At 36.1% G+C, this 15,984-nt stretch overlaps 1 protein-coding gene across 1 annotated transcript in view; it reads right to left on the bottom strand.

The window, feature by feature from the left end:
- The window catches only part of TBC1D5 (TBC1 domain family member 5), a 543,452-nt gene that overhangs the window by 195,262 nt on the left and 332,206 nt on the right, over positions 1 to 15,984 (bottom strand). The window contains exon 14 of the mRNA XM_060149553.1: positions 14,260 to 14,432. Coding sequence (XP_060005536.1) covers positions 14,260 to 14,432 — 173 coding nt within the window. The remainder of the gene's footprint in view (positions 1 to 14,259; positions 14,433 to 15,984) is intronic.

Below are 15,984 nucleotides of genomic sequence, written 5' to 3'. Positions count from 1 at the left end.
AACAATATTTCTTTTCCTGCACTTAAAACTCTGGTACAAATCTAGTATTTAAAACTACAAAAATAAGAATAAGAAATTTGAGGGGTAAAGAAACATAGGATGAAGAATCAAAAGCAGCCAAAAGCAAAAATAAGAAGTTAAAAGCAATATGCTCTAGCAAGGTTTAACCTGTATCACTATTAGTGAAGGAAAAAGTTTTTCTTAGAGTTTGCAGTAGAAGAGCTCTTATTTTTTACCCTTTTAAACTGACTGTAATAAATGATGAATTTTCCTAATTGAATCGGCAGCCTTTGTCAAACAGCATCTTATGAAATTATGAGCTTGGAAGAGGTTCTCTTCATTAAGCAAGCTCTCATTTTTCTAACATTTAGGTCAGGGAAGAACTAACGGTAGGAAGGCAGGATTCTAACTTGATATCGTGGGTCATATAAAACTTTATGTAATGGTGAAACGCTGTCCTTAAAATAATTTCACAAAAGTCAGAAAGATAACCTAGAATTTTCACACAAAATGTACACTAGGTGATCTCAAATGTCTAAAAAGCTAGTCAAGAGACACTTCTCTAGAAAACTTGACATTTACAGGCATCTGTTTGAAGTCCTAGTGGTTCCCATAAAAGGTTTTACATGTATTAGGCCAAGTCCCTAGAGGTTAAAAAATAAGGGTAGAAACTTAAGTCTGGTCAGAGACCTATCAAAGACACACACTGTAATCACTGATGTAAGTGATACAAATGAGGTTAATTACAAGGTATACTTAATAATGGAGTATGATATCATACATGAATTACCATATAGCACTAGGAAAGAGCTTATTAGCGCAATTAGCTGTAGATATTCAATTTGCCTCTGGCTTACTTGGTTATGCGAAGAGTTGGAGAATAGAAAAACAATCAGAGACCCATGAAATAAAGACGCCAAGGATGAGAAATGAGGGAGAGAAACTGAATATGAGTGGCTAATTAATAACGCCAAGGTTTTTACCCACACTTAACTATTATTTCCCTGTAAGTCCTAAAAATTTCTCCTTCTTGCTTTAGAACCTACAGCTCTGATTTGAGGACAAAAATTACGTCCCTTCCAATCTAAATGTGTTCTACTGGCTAACAGATTCAAAGGCAATACTGGATTTACAGTTGTATCACTCTGTTGTTAAACCAGACAGCTTAAAGAAGACATCCCACTGTTCCACTAAGACTTAAAACAACTCTGCCAATATCTTTCTGAAGAACTTTTCTTTTTTATGACTGTTATTAGGTGGTATTTTATGTGTGTTGAGTTTTGGGGTGATATTTGTTTTTCCTGTACATTGCACTGATGTTCAGTTAAAGACATCGCAACAATTGTGCAGTCACAGTCCTATCGGGTTCCTCTAGAGAATGCTGATATAACCTGAAGTTGACCCAGGTCTGGTGGGTGAGTTTAACACTGGGGTTGGCAAAGTGTTATACTGTTCATGATGTATAACTCAAAGATAAGGAAAATATATTAACATGTTCATCTTTAATACATGAATTGCTTTGATAAATAAAATTTAATAAATGAGGTCTTAGTTGCAGAGCTAAAAAGTTTATGATAGAAGCTTCTTCTATGTATTGGAAGCATTTTAATGTTCACTGTAAATACTTCTTATTAGAAGCTCGATATTTTGGAAGCATTTAAAACTTAAATACGTTAAATGAAGATGCCATCATTTGCTTTTTAGTTGTTTTCACTAGTCCAATATATTTATTAGGCTCCAAAACACTAGTGGAAGAAGTCATTTAATTGGAAAAACTTTCAGACCATGGGAAGAATTTTAGAAAGGAGCACACACACACACACACACACACACACACACACACACACACACACAAAGTCCTGGTCTGTGCTAAACACTTTATTTCCAAATAGTTACAGTCCTTTTAGCTACAGCATTCCAAGGTTATGATGGAAATCACTGGTTCCTCAAAGTTAATAAGTATTTAAAAGTTTTATTATCAAGTCTGTACATACCATACACATGCCTGGAATTATGTTCTCTGTGTGTCGAAAAGTACCAAGAAATAAACAAAACTGAGTTGCCTACCATAAATTAAAAGAAAATTGTGCCATTTGTATGGGGTTAAGAATACTGGGTGGCTAATTCTCAATCTTAGGTGTCTACCTAAGTAGTCTGGAATTCAGAAATAGAGAAATTTACAGTTATAGCTGGATTAACACTTCTCTCTCAGAAACAAAAAGTATAGATCAGAAATAAACCCGTACAAATCAAACCAAATGATTTTTGACAAAGATGCAAAGGTAACTGAATGGAAAAAGGATAGTCTTTCAACAATGACACCAGAATAACTGGATATCCTCTGCCCAAAATAATTAACTAATTAACCTTTACCTATACTCATTTTATACTCACAGGCCTAAATATAATACATAAAACAATTAGAAGAAAACTTAGGTTAAACAAAGAGTTCTCAGATATGACACCAAAAACACATTTGATAAGGAAACAGTAGATAAATTGGATTTCACCAAAGTGAAAAATGTTTGAAAGATACTTACAAGACATGAAAAGACAAGCCACTGACAGGAAGATACTATTTGTGAATAACAAATGGCAACAGACTTGTATCTAGACTATATAGAAAACTCTCAAAACTCAATACTAAGCAAATAAATAAACCCAATTTGTAAAAAGGACAAAAGATGTGAGCCATCTGAACTGACATTATTTTAATTAAATTTATTCTGAGATAACTGTATATTCACATGCAGTTGGAAGAAACAGTACAGTGAGAGTCTGTGAATTGGTTACCCAAGGGTAACATCCTACAAAACTATAGTACAATATCACCACCAGGATACACAACCGTTCACAAGGTCATAATACTGAAATATTCCATTACCACAAGGATCCTTCCTATGCTCTTTTATAAGCATACCCACTTCTCTCCTGCTCTCATTTTTTCATGCCTGTTAATTTTATTAATCTTTTCAAAGAAACAGCTTTTTGTTTCCGTTTTCTTGCTATTCTGTTTCTTCTTATTCAATTATCTTTGTACTGTTTTTAATAATATTGGTTTCAATTCTTACCTTTATTCCTTCCTTTTACCTACTTTGAGTTTATTTTGTCTTCTTTTTCTAGGTTCTTAAGTGGAAGCTTAGATTACTAACTTGAATTTTCTTTTTTTCTAACATAAGCATTTAGTGGAATAAATTTACCCTTTAGCACTGCTTTAGCTCTGTCCCACAAATGTTGATATGTTGTACTTTCATTTCATTCAGTTAAATATATCTTTAAAAATTTCTCTCGAGACTTCCTCTCCAATCCAGGGATTATTTGGAAGTGTGTTATTTAGTTTCCAAGTGTTTGGAAAGTTTTCCCCTTAACTGTTATTTCTAATCTGATTCTATCATGAACAGGGAAAATACTCTGTATGATTTCAATTCTATTAAATTTGTTGAGGCTTGTTTCATGGGCCAGGATATATTTAGTTGTTGAGCTCTATATTTCTTGTCTAGTTGTACTGTCAATTATCAATAGTCTCAAACTATAAACATGTATTTGTCTTTCTCCTTTCAGTTCTATCAGTTTTTGGTTCACATATTTTGTAGCTCTGTTGTTTAATGGACACACATTTAGGACTGCTAAGTCCTTTTGGTGAACTGACCCTTTTACCATTATGGAATATCCCTTTTGTCGCTGGTAATTCTCTGTGTTCTGAAGTCTACTTTATTTGATATTATTATCAAATATATCTCCTGCTTTCTTTTGTTTATATAAAAACAAGATTGTTTTAAGTTGCTGGTCTTTTAATTTCCAATCAATTTCCAATATCTTGCATTTGCACTCTCCTCTTATCACAATTGCTGGTTTTGATGTCATATATGTGTGCAGATGATATCCTACCTTTATGTTTCCCTTTACCAGTGAGCTTTTCCGTTCATAATTTTGTTTCTAGTAGTGGCTTAGATAAGCCACTTTTCTCTTCCGTTTAGATAAGTTCCTTTAGCATTTGCTGTAAAGCTGGTCTGGTGGTGCTGAATTCTCTTAGCTTTTACTTGTCTATAAAGCTTTTGATTTCTCGGTTGAATCTGAATGAGAGCCTTGCTGGGTAGAGTATTCTTGGTTGTAGGTTATTCCCTTTCATCACTCTAAATATACCATGCCACTCCCTTCTGGCCTGCAGAGTTTCTGCTGAGAGATCAGCTGATAGCCTTATGAGAGTTCCCTTCTATGTTACTGCTTTTCCCTTGTTGTTTTTAATTTTTTTTTCTCTGTCTTTAATTTTTTCCAGTTTGATTACTATGTGTCTTGGAGTGTTTCTCCTTAGCTTTATCATGACTGGGACTCTCTGTGCTTCCTAGACTTGGGTGACTGTCTCCTTTCCCATCTTAGGAAAGTTTTCAGCTATTATCTCTTCAAATATTTTCTTGTGTCCTTCCCCTATCTCTTCTCCTGGGACCCCTATAATGCAAATGTTGGTGTGTTTAATGTTGTCCTAGAGGTCTCTCAGACTGCCTTCATTTCTTTTCAGTCTTTTTTCTTTATTCTGTTCCATGGCAGTGATTTCCACCATTCTGTCTTCCAGCTCACTTACCCGTTCTTCTGCCTCAGTTACTCTGTTGTTTCCTTCTAGTGTATTTTTCATTTCAGTTATTGTATTGTTCATCTCTGTTTGCTTGTTCCTAAGTTCTTCTAGGTCTTTTTTATTTTTTTAAGAAGATGTTGGGGGTAGGAATTTATTAATTAATTTATTTTTGCTGTGTTGGGTCTTCGTTTCTGTGCGAGGGCTATCTCTAGTTGTGGCAAGCGGGGGCCACTCTTCATCGCGGTGCGCGGGCCTCTCACTGTCGCAGCCTCTCTTGCTGAGGAGCACAGGCTCCAGACGCGCAGGCTCAGTAGTTGTGGCTCACGGGCCTAGTCGCTCCCTGGAATGTGGGATCCTCCCAGACCAGGGCTCGAACCCGTGTGTCCTGCATTAGCAGGCAGATTCTCAACCACTGCGCCACCAGGGAAGCCCTATTTTAGGTCTTTTTTAAACATGTCTTGCATCTTCTCGATCTGTGCCCCCATTCTTTTTCTGAGATCTTGGATCATCTTCACTATCATTACTCTCGATTCTTTTTTGGGTAGATTGCCTATCTCCACTTCACTCAGTTGTTCTTCTGGGGTTTTATCTTGTTCCTTCATCTGGGACATATTCCTCTGCCATCTCCTTTTGTCTAACTTTCTGTGATTGTGGTTTCCATTCTGCAAGCTGCAGGATTATAGTTCTTCTTGCTTCTGCTGTCTGCCTTCTGGTGGATGAGGCTATCTAAGAGGCTTGTGCAAGCTTCCTTGTGTGAGGGTCTGGTTCCTGTCCACTGGGGGGTGGAACTGGATCTTGTCCCTCTGGTGGGCAGGGCCATGTCAGGGGGTGTGTTTATTGACCAGCTGTGTGCTGAGGAAGACTTTAAACAGCCTGTCGGCTGATGGGTGGAGCTGTGTTCCCATCCTGTTGGTTGTCTGGCCTGAGACGTTCCAGCACAGGGGCCTATAGGTTGTTGGGTGGGGCTAGGTCTTGGGGAGGAAGTGGCAGCCTCCAGGAGGGTTCACGCCAATGAGTACATGCCAGAGCTGCTGCTTCCAGTGTCTTTGTCCCCACAGTGAGCCACACCTGTCCCCCGCCTCCACAGGAGACCCTCCAATACTAGCAGGTAGGTCTGTCCCAGTCTCTTATGAGGTCACTGCTTTTTCCCCTGGGTCCTGGTGGACACGTGACCTTGTGTGCACCCTCCAAGAGTGGAGTTTCTGTTTCCCCCAGTCCTGTGGAACTCCTGCAATCAAACCCTGATGGCTTTCAGAGCCAGATTCTCTGGGAGCTCCTCGTCCCATTGCCAGACCCCCAGGCTGGGAAGCCAGACGTGGGGCTCAGGACTTTCACTCCTGTGGGAGAATTGCTGTGGTATAACTGTTTTCCAGTTTGTGGGTTGCCCACCCGGCAGGTATGGGATTTGATTTTATCACAATTGTGCCCCTCCTACCATCTTGCTGTGGCTTCCTCTTTGTCTTTGGATGTAGGGCATCTTTTTTGGTAGGTTCAAGCATTTTTTTTTTGTCGTTGTTTGTTCAGTAGTTAGTTTTGATTTTGGTGTTTCTGTAAGAAGGAGTAAGCTCACGCTCTTCTCCACCATCTTGCCAGCCCTTAAAGCCATGATTTAATCTAACTCTATATTACTCAAACCTCACTTATTTTTTCACTTTGTAATGTTGTGAGCACCCTGTGAACAAGTGCCTTACATTTATCAGGAATTAAAATATCTTATGTTATACTGGGAGGTAGAGTGGACAGGTAAGTCAAATCAGCCATGAAATAAGCAACTATCTGTGATGGTACCAAACTCCCCAACAAGGGACTGGTCAAGTTGAGATATTCAATTAATTTAATATGAATAGTACAATTGAGATTGAAGCATTTCATGAGTAGCTACAAGAGCGACCTTCCAAAAGATCCTTAATCCCAGAATGCTGGGATTCTGTGCAGGGCCAATAACAAAGCCCTGTGGCAGGCCACCAGGACCCCATTCCACCTAGGTCACAGCACACTCATGGATACTCTTCAAACATGGTTGTTAAGTAAAGCTACATTTCAGCCCAAATGTAGTATCACTCCGTCTTCAAATCCTCCATTTTGAGCAAAAGAATATTACAAGAAAATGGTGAAATAAAAACTTCAGTCAAAAGTTTTTCTCTAATCTTGTAATTTGATGGAAAAGAAAATGCAGTTCTATCTTGTCCAAACTGTTCTGGTGAACACATGCTAGATCTATATAAAACAATTTCCCTTTCAAAGAATTACAGATTATCTATTTTTTAAAAGTGATAAAATATTGTCAGAGATGGAGGTAAATACATTTTATTCCACTGCAGATGTTAAAATAGAGATTTTCTTTTACTTTAAGTATTCTTGCCATGACCTCCACTTTTCTTAATTCTTCAAAGATTACTGATAATGGTTCAAATATGTCTTCAAAGTATTTCAGTTTTCTGGATACTGACGTATGTGCCCACTAATAGTAATTAAGTACCTTATGTTTGCCCTCATATTTTAAAAATTCTTATAAAATCAATCTGTGATTAAATTGAGATAATTGAGAAAACAGCAAAAAGTATAAAGAAAATAAACACAATTCTTTATTTCCTTTCAGAGATAACCAGTATTAACACTACTTTCAGGCTAATTTTCATTTAAAACATATATACTTTTTAAAACTAGGAAAATAGATTATGTGGTTTCTCTTCCTGATTTTTCACTTAGACTATATCATACGCATCACCTCTTGGGATTACAGATTCCACAAATACATCATTTAAATTATGGCATAATTTCATCAAATGGACTTATTTACCCTATTATTTCCTTTATTATTAGAAATTAGTTCCCATTTCATATCATAAATAATACTGTGATAAATACCTTTATACAGACCTCTGCTCTCTGATTCCCTTAAAGCTTAAAAGTAGAATCATGAGTCAAGGAGCCCAAGTTTATCAGGTATTTTACTCACTTTCCCAATCAACTCCCAAATTAATTATATCAGCATTGAGTAAAATTTTCTCCAATCCTATCAACCCAAATGAAAATTATATTTTGCTATTTAATTTATAATTCTTTAAATATTTGAATAGTTGAAACCTTTTTACTATATTTGTTGGCCATTGATTGTTTTTTCCTATGCATCGTTGGTTCACTTTATTTTTCTACTTTATAGGTAAAGTGGTTTCTTACTAATTTTAAGGGCTTATTTTATATAAAGAATACAAATTTGCTTTATATTCTTTATATATTTTGTGTACATTGCAAAAAAAAGTTTGTCTTTGCACTGAATTTTATTGGAATGAAATTTTGGAGTAGTCATATTACAAACTTACTCTCTAAAATGTCTTTCATTGCTACTTTTCTTAGAAAACTCCATGGTCATTGGAAGATTGGTTATAGTTATATTTTCATGTATGTTTTCCAGTAATTATTTAGAGTTTTAATTTTTTAAATAATTATTAGTTGATGTTCCTCAAAATAGCAGATTTTCCACCAATGATATTTTGAATAATCAGTTCCTTATATAATTGGTTTATGACCTTTACTTCCTTTGTTTTTACCTCCATCCCATTCATGCATCGATTCAAAAATATTTACTGAATACTTAACCATGTAGTGGGTTCTGTTAGGGAGGCATCTCAGATATATTAATGAACAAGGCAGACAAACTCCTTGCTGTCATAGATCTTACACACTAAAATTCAAGGCTATTATAATTGAATGTGTTATTAATAAAGAATACTCTTTTTCAATGTTTTCGTTTCAAAGTGTATTTTTCGGTATTACTATTGCCATTTCTGCATTCCTTTACCAAACCAGATCAATGTATTTTAGCTGTCTCTTTTAAGTAGCATGTAGTTGGATTTTGTCCATAAAGTCAATCAAGAATAGTCTTTTATTAGGAGAGCTTAAAGCACTTAGGTATAGTACTATACCTACTGTTTGACAGTATCATTTGTCATCTTGTTTTATTGTTTTATGCTTCCTTTGTAAGCCCTTGTTGTTGTTGTTGTTATTATGACTACTTAGTGAGTCTTATGAGCCAGGCAATTGGACTTAGCACATGAAAGTTAATACCTATGAACATTTTTGAGTGTTTACAACATGCCAACTACTGTGCTCTAAATGATATTTTTTCATTTAATCCTCACAATCCCACTGCATGGATACTATTTTATAGAAGTTTTATAAAATAAAAAACTTCTTTAGTGATTATAAATATCAGTGAAATAGTATATATTCCTTCAAGTGTGATAAATTATGCAAACTTTTATACTTCTTTCCCACTTTGAATTATTCACTAGAATTAAGTAGATCTAAGATCCAAATAATGTTATAAATTATTTTGACTGCTCTTGAGATGATTATTTTTGACAACTGCATTCAGTTGTAAACACCATATCTTACTGGTTACATTGCTTTTGAGCAATCCTTTAAGAAACTGCTTTCCCCTTTTGAATTATTCATTTTTATTCACCTTTCAGTGGGAAGAGTATATTTTTACCTAGAAAGATGTGTGGATGGTACTTTCCCTAAATTTCTGCATGTGTGAGTAAGGCAAAGCATTTTCTTCTTGGCCTGTCTATCTTAAAATTCATGATTACTTTGTCAGTACAGATTCTATTTCTTCTATTTCATCAATTAACTCTTTTTGTAGGTCAAGTTAAAGATTAAAGTAGCAGAACACCCCTTCTCCACCTGCTTTCTTATTTTTCTATCCAGTGGCCTGACCTAAATAAGGCCAGTATTGGACCTGGACAAGAAGAGTTAAGCCTCAGGCAGTGGCTTATTATTTTACCTACATCTCTGATGCTGCTACCTTTGTGCAGAAGATGCTGTGCTCTTTCTGTCCTGATTCTTGGCATGGCTATAGCTCTCAGGCCCTCCAGTGCCTTTGATTTTCCATTTCCTCCTTACCAGGCTGGTTTCTGATCCCCACTAACAAGACTCCTCCAATTTCGGGCCTCATACCTGGCTGGTCTTTGCTGCTTACCTGCTCACCCTGCATTTGACTCATGGTCCCATCTGATACATAGTACCTTTGGGTACCTTAGTTTTCTACCACACTCATATTTCTAGTCAAATTAGAGTATGAATGTAGGCTCAGGAGTTCAAAACCTGGCTCAGCTTCTTGGTAGATGGTTGATCTAAATAAGCCTTTATAAGCCTTGATTTCCTCATCTTCAAAATGCGGATGATCACAGCATCTATCCCAATGTGTTGTGAGGATAGATAAGATAATCAACGTAAAGCCTTTAGGGACAATGCCTAGTCCACAGGAAATAATAAATATTAACAATTATTAACCAATATTTCAAATAATTTATTATACTTCCCCACAATTCTTAATCATAATTCTTCACATATTGTAGGAGGGGAAAAAAGCCAGCGTTTTCAAAAGGAGTAATTTGGGGGGAATGCCCAGTGCTGTATGACAAGGTATCATTGGCTCTTCACCTTCTAATCCCTCATTCTGTATTTTATGTTTAATACATAACATAAAGCTCATTGAAAAGAAAAGAATATTTCAATCATTAACTGTGTTTTGAATAGGAAGCTATTTCTTAACCTGTTGAGAGAGAGAATTTTTAAGGTGGGTAATTATATTGACTTTGATGACTGAGAGTTATATTTTTACCCTATGTTTACACTTCCAGTATCAGTTTAAAAAACTTGGTAGTCATACATAATCACACTGATATGTGTTATAACAAATAAAATGTGATATAAATATTCTGAAACTATACCATAATTTAGCAGATTATTTATCAATAACCAACAACCTCCTCAATTAAATTACTAGAAACCACCACAGCAAAACAACTGCTAATCCAGAAAATAGGAAATAAGGGAAATGAAAGATGTATAAAAAACATTTGGGACATATGGAATCTATCCCATGTGTGCTGTAAAGAGCTCGTAATTTAAGAATGCCAAAGCCCAAGTGTGTTATGAGGGTCTTTCCTCAACAGTGACATTAATTGCATATCCCATAGATGCTTATTATGTATTCTATTCATATCAAAGTATAATATGTAGTCAAAAATATACAGATTCAATATATTTAAGAGTGATAATAAAACAGTTACTCTGGCCTAGCAAAAACTGTTATTTTTAAACTTCAATTTTTGGTCTTTTTAATAAAAGAGTATTTATAGTATTAAGTATTAAGAAAACAGTATTGAATCTTTGTATTTGAATCTGCTGTGATTAAGGGTCTTTTGGACTCAAAACAAGACATACTCAGGGATGGAACTGTAACAGTAATATTTTAGAGGCTTCTGCACAAAAATAATTCCCAAGTGATGAAATCACAGGACATTCTTAATCTCATATTAAAAATGAAGATACCAAACAGCAACTCTTAGAAATCACCTTGGAAAGTTGGAAATGATACAGTCAATGTTTTACTTTGGAAATTAGTAGGCATGCACTGACAGGCCCCTACAGAACTTAATTTTTAAAAAGTCTAATACTTATCAATAATTGGCAAGCGAAAGACAACTCAAGATGTTAATTATTTGAATTAACGTAAGAGAAATTTCATTTTAGGTGCAACAGGAGTAATCTTTCATAAAGTTAATGAAAAACAGTATAAATTACTTTTAGGAAATATTATTTTATAATATCACTTAGAAAGTATTAAATATTTAATTGCAAATTAACTTTGTTTAACCTAAATAGTAAGTTGATTTAACATTTCCTAACAGAAAAACCAGCTACAATTATCCAGGAGACAATGCACTAAAATACATAAAATAATCCCATTAATAAGCAAATTATCATATAACATTCAAGATTTCAAGGGGTCTTACTCCCATATTTCAAGATAAATATCATCAATTGATTTAAAATTAAGATAAGCCAATTTGGAATGACTTTAGCCAATGTTTGTACAATTAATATTTTTACACTAATTATTAATTCTAATTCTGTTAAATACATTTATTAGCAAAATGCAACAGATGCATTTATATATGGCATATCTGCTACATCAGGAGACTCCCACATATATTCTCCTATAAAAAACACAAGAAAAACTACTTCTAAAAACAGGGTAATTATAAAATCATTTTCTTAAAGATAACCACACCCATATCAGAGGGCAGATTTAAATAAATTTTAATGTATCATGCAACTGCTAAGAGTGACTAAAATTAGAAACCTGGACTCAATCTGGGATATAATTTCATTTTGCTAAATAACCCTTTCTCCACCATGTAAACAACTTTCTCCCAACAGCAACAGACAGTAGCATCAGCAATTATTTAGATTAATATTACTTGCATGATATAAAAGAAACAATTTCAATTCATTTCCATGAGATAAAGACCCACAAAATTTATTACCTTCAAGGACATAAAATTATTGTGCCAAATTGCTATGATCTGTTTCTAAAAGTTCACTCTCCACTTCTACACTATCTCTTGAGAACCACTGGTGCAAAGGATAACTATTATGTTTCCACTTAAGTAGAAACTTGTATGCTTCAGTGAAACAAACATAGAAAGCCAAAGCCAGAGCTGGAAGGGTGCGTGAATCACATGGTACATCACATTGATAGAGCCATGATATCCTAATTCAGTAATTATAATGACAGATAATGACAACAAAAGCAGTGCTAAACATGTATTGAATGTTTATTCCAAACTGAACACTGACTTTTATATATTATGATTTAATTTTCATAGGCGCTCCATGAAGCAGGTACCACTATTTTTCATCTCCATTACACAGATGAAAAAACCAAGGCTCTAGGTGGTTAAACAGGTCTGTTTCATTTCAAAGCCTGTGCTTCTAACTGCTATTTTATATTATACTGATATTATCCTTTGGGCCCAAAGATTCTAACAGTCATCAATAGGAAATATACAGGTGAGCAGTACAGCTTAGGGTAGCATAAACACATAGGAAAATTCAACCACACTGTCCCACAAATAGAAATAATAAAATCAACTTTAATAAGTGATATGAGAAAGTAACACTCATACACTATAAAATGTAGTACAGCCCAATTAAGAGAATGAATGACTTCTTCAAAGATTAAAACAATTACATATTTTTAGATAATGCAGGTGAGATTCTATACAAAAATAAAGGGATAACTGAGTCAACTATGGTGACCGCAAGCCCTAATTTTGTTAGTACAGCTGAAAATAAACTTGAAAGGATTAAGAGTAATTATGTCATGGATCATAGAATTTTATTGGGAAGGTGCTGGCTGGATATCAAAGAAGCTCTATGAATCATTATTATGAAGAGAAAGCTGATGTGAACTAATGTTTGATAAGGAAACCAGAACACACTAGTTATAAATCATTGTACCCAAGTCCATGCCTCGACCACCGTAATGTGAAGCACCAGCTTGGCCAAAGAGGTAACAAACAATAGAGCACTTCAAAGAAATGATCAACGTGTCCGACATTAGTTTCTTTCTTCAATATTTAAGAGCAATTTCTAGACTCGCAAAAATTCTTGAGGCTATAAAATGGATTTCTGTATTTGAGTAAACCAATTCTTTGAGTGCAGAGTAGAGAGGAATATAGAATCTGCCTCCTGACCTTGCCACGAGGTATTTTAAAATAAACCTTTACTCTATAATCACAAATATATTAGCTAGACGTTGAAGTGTAAGAAATGCCAGTTCATTAATAACGCACAATGCTGCCGAGGACCCACGTTCCCCAGAACTTTCTCACTTCCATTGGAAATGACAGAGCTGCTCTCAATGATGAAATCAAGCTTACGTCACAGAAATGAAAACAGGCATCATGAAAACAGGAGAGCAGAAATATGAATTCATATTCATTGAGCATCTACTATGTATATCTCAGTAACACCTTCTCAATTTTCCACGTTCTATCTAGTGGACAGATGGGATTTGCAGGAAATATCTACCAGGGAACTGCCCAGCACCAGACATAAATGTCATATTGTTTCTATTTAAAGGATCCTTTTGTTGTCTGTAGCACTACACACTAATTCATATTTATTAAAGTTGCTATCTTTCTAATTTGCCTACTCATGTTATAAGCCACTGAATGCATACAAACACACACACACACACACACACACACACACACACACACATCTAAGGGTAACTGGCTCCATATTCTGCTGTAGCATGTTACAGAAGTCACCTGGCTGAAGATGATTAATATATTATTTTCACGGTGAGGGACATTCATCTTACTTCTAGAAATGCACTTCTGAGGGTAGAGCAGATAAGCACACTATAAAATGGAAAGAACATGAATATCTTACAGGATAGTTTGGGTTCCGGGCTGGCTTCACTGTGTACAATCAGTGTGACCCCGCACTTCTCAGAATGCTTGGTTTAATGATCTGCTGTTGCCATCTTGAAATTCCCACTAATTTTTTTTTAAAGGGCCATTCATTTTTATTTTACACTGGCTCTGCAGATTATAGAGCCTGGATTTGAATTATGACTTCACTGTTCAATAAGTGTAAGTTTATTGTAAACCTCAGTTTCTTCCCCTGTAACGAAGGGGTAACGTTAGATGAAATAGGACATATGAAAGCAATGAGCACAGAGGCTGGCACACAGAACACAAAAGGAGATATGAAATGTAACGTAGCCGGCATAGCTCTTACTCTTACTTCTATGAATCTGAAACATATAGAAACCACCATAAATCATAATTAGGTGTTGCTGAAATTTAAACTTGAATACTTACAACCCATATATCTGTGGTGCAATTTCTAGTCTGTTCAGGTGCATGTAAAGCTCAATATCATGCTTCTTTAGCAGATGATCCTGGATCTGGTTGACTTTAGTAACAATAGCAACTGTTGGCCCCAAATCCTGTGGTCTAGCAAAGGGGATAGGAGTCATCAGGGTTTCTTTCCCCTAAACACAGGAAAAATGGAACATGTCTTATTTCAATGCGAAGTTAACAAATACATGGACATCATTCTTGAACGTATTTATCAATGGAAGTTTAGAGAACAACCAACAACTACTTTAACCAACTCAGGAAAAAAGCTTAAAATATGGGATCATAAACTGATCATCACATAGATGACTGTGCCCATAAAGGCCTTGAAATATCTTCTAAAAATTTTCTACTTGTATTCCCTCGACCACTTTATCTGGTGACATTAAGTCTTATAAGATAATTTTGGCTAGAGGTAGTGGTGGCCACTAGTCTATCTGTCCATGGCCAGTTTGTCTCAGCAGCGGCCATAGAACCTAAATGGCACACTCTGAGGAAAATATATTTCTTGTGGCATAAAAGTTAAACATGAAAAAAAGTAATTGAAAACTGTCTTGGGCTTCCCTGGTGGCGCAGTGGTTGAGAGTCCGCCTGCCGATGCAGGGGATGCGGGTTCGTGCCCCGGTCCGGGAAGATCCCACATGACATGGAGCGGCTGGGCCCGTGAGCCATGGCCGCTGAGCCTGCGCATCCGGAGCCTGTGCTCCGCAGCGGGAGAGGCCACAGCGGTGAGAGGCCCGCGTACCGCAAAAAAAAAAAAAAAAAAAAAAAAAAACTGTCTTACTTTGAGCTCTCAAAACTATAAAAAAGTCAAGAAATAAAGCAAACCAGTACTAGAAAAGAAGACATCCTCTAACTTTCTTTTGATCAATTTAAATAGCTCGGTAGAAAGATTTTTAAATTCTTCAGACCAAAAATGTAGCTGACTTAAAAAAAAAAAAATCTATGTGGGCAGTACAACTTCCATTCCTGCCACCCAATATTAAGAAAGATCTGTAACTCCTTGTGATGCTTTCATGTAAACGTCAATTGCCCCCTCAAGTCTGATGATATACCCTAATATATCATGGTTGACCTTTCTTCTGACGTACAGTTCCCAGTTTCTACCTCTCTCCAATACTGGGATTTATAGCATCTTCTCTCATGATTATCTGCCTATCACTCATCCTCAGTCCACTCTAGTTCAAATTCTTGTTTCTGTTTCACACCTGCTGCTTTTTCATACAGTTCTGGTCTCAGTTTAATCTCTACTTACATGCAGTTCCCTGAGTGAGCTCAGTCATTCACAGTGCTTCAACCAAAACCCATTCTCCAAAGACTTCCTAATCTGTATTCGTAACCTAGAACTCTGGAGTGCTTCCCACACGCTCAAATGTCGGCAAAGAATGTTGGATTGCCGAAGGGTCTCGAATTCAGCAGGCCTGCAACTGAGCTCATCACCTTCCGCTCAAAAACATGTTCATCCTCTCCCATGCCTACCTCAACCCATCCTCCAATACGAACACCTGGTTTGCCAATTGTAGCTCCTCAGAACCACTCAGGGGACTCTTGTATATGTCTCTTCTTCGGCGCCAACGCCCTGACTTGGGGCCCTAATCATTCCTTTGCTCCTCGTCTTGCTGCCCCCCCCAATTTAGTCTGCTTTAAATCCATCTTCCAAAATGCCTGGTGATCTACCTAAAGCAG

This window comes from Lagenorhynchus albirostris, chromosome 5, assembly GCF_949774975.1.
Source record: "Lagenorhynchus albirostris chromosome 5, mLagAlb1.1, whole genome shotgun sequence".
NCBI classification, from domain to species: Eukaryota; Metazoa; Chordata; class Mammalia; order Artiodactyla; family Delphinidae; genus Lagenorhynchus; species Lagenorhynchus albirostris.
The sequence above is the reverse complement of the archived record's forward strand: the minus strand, read 5'-3'. Positions and strand labels throughout refer to the sequence as shown.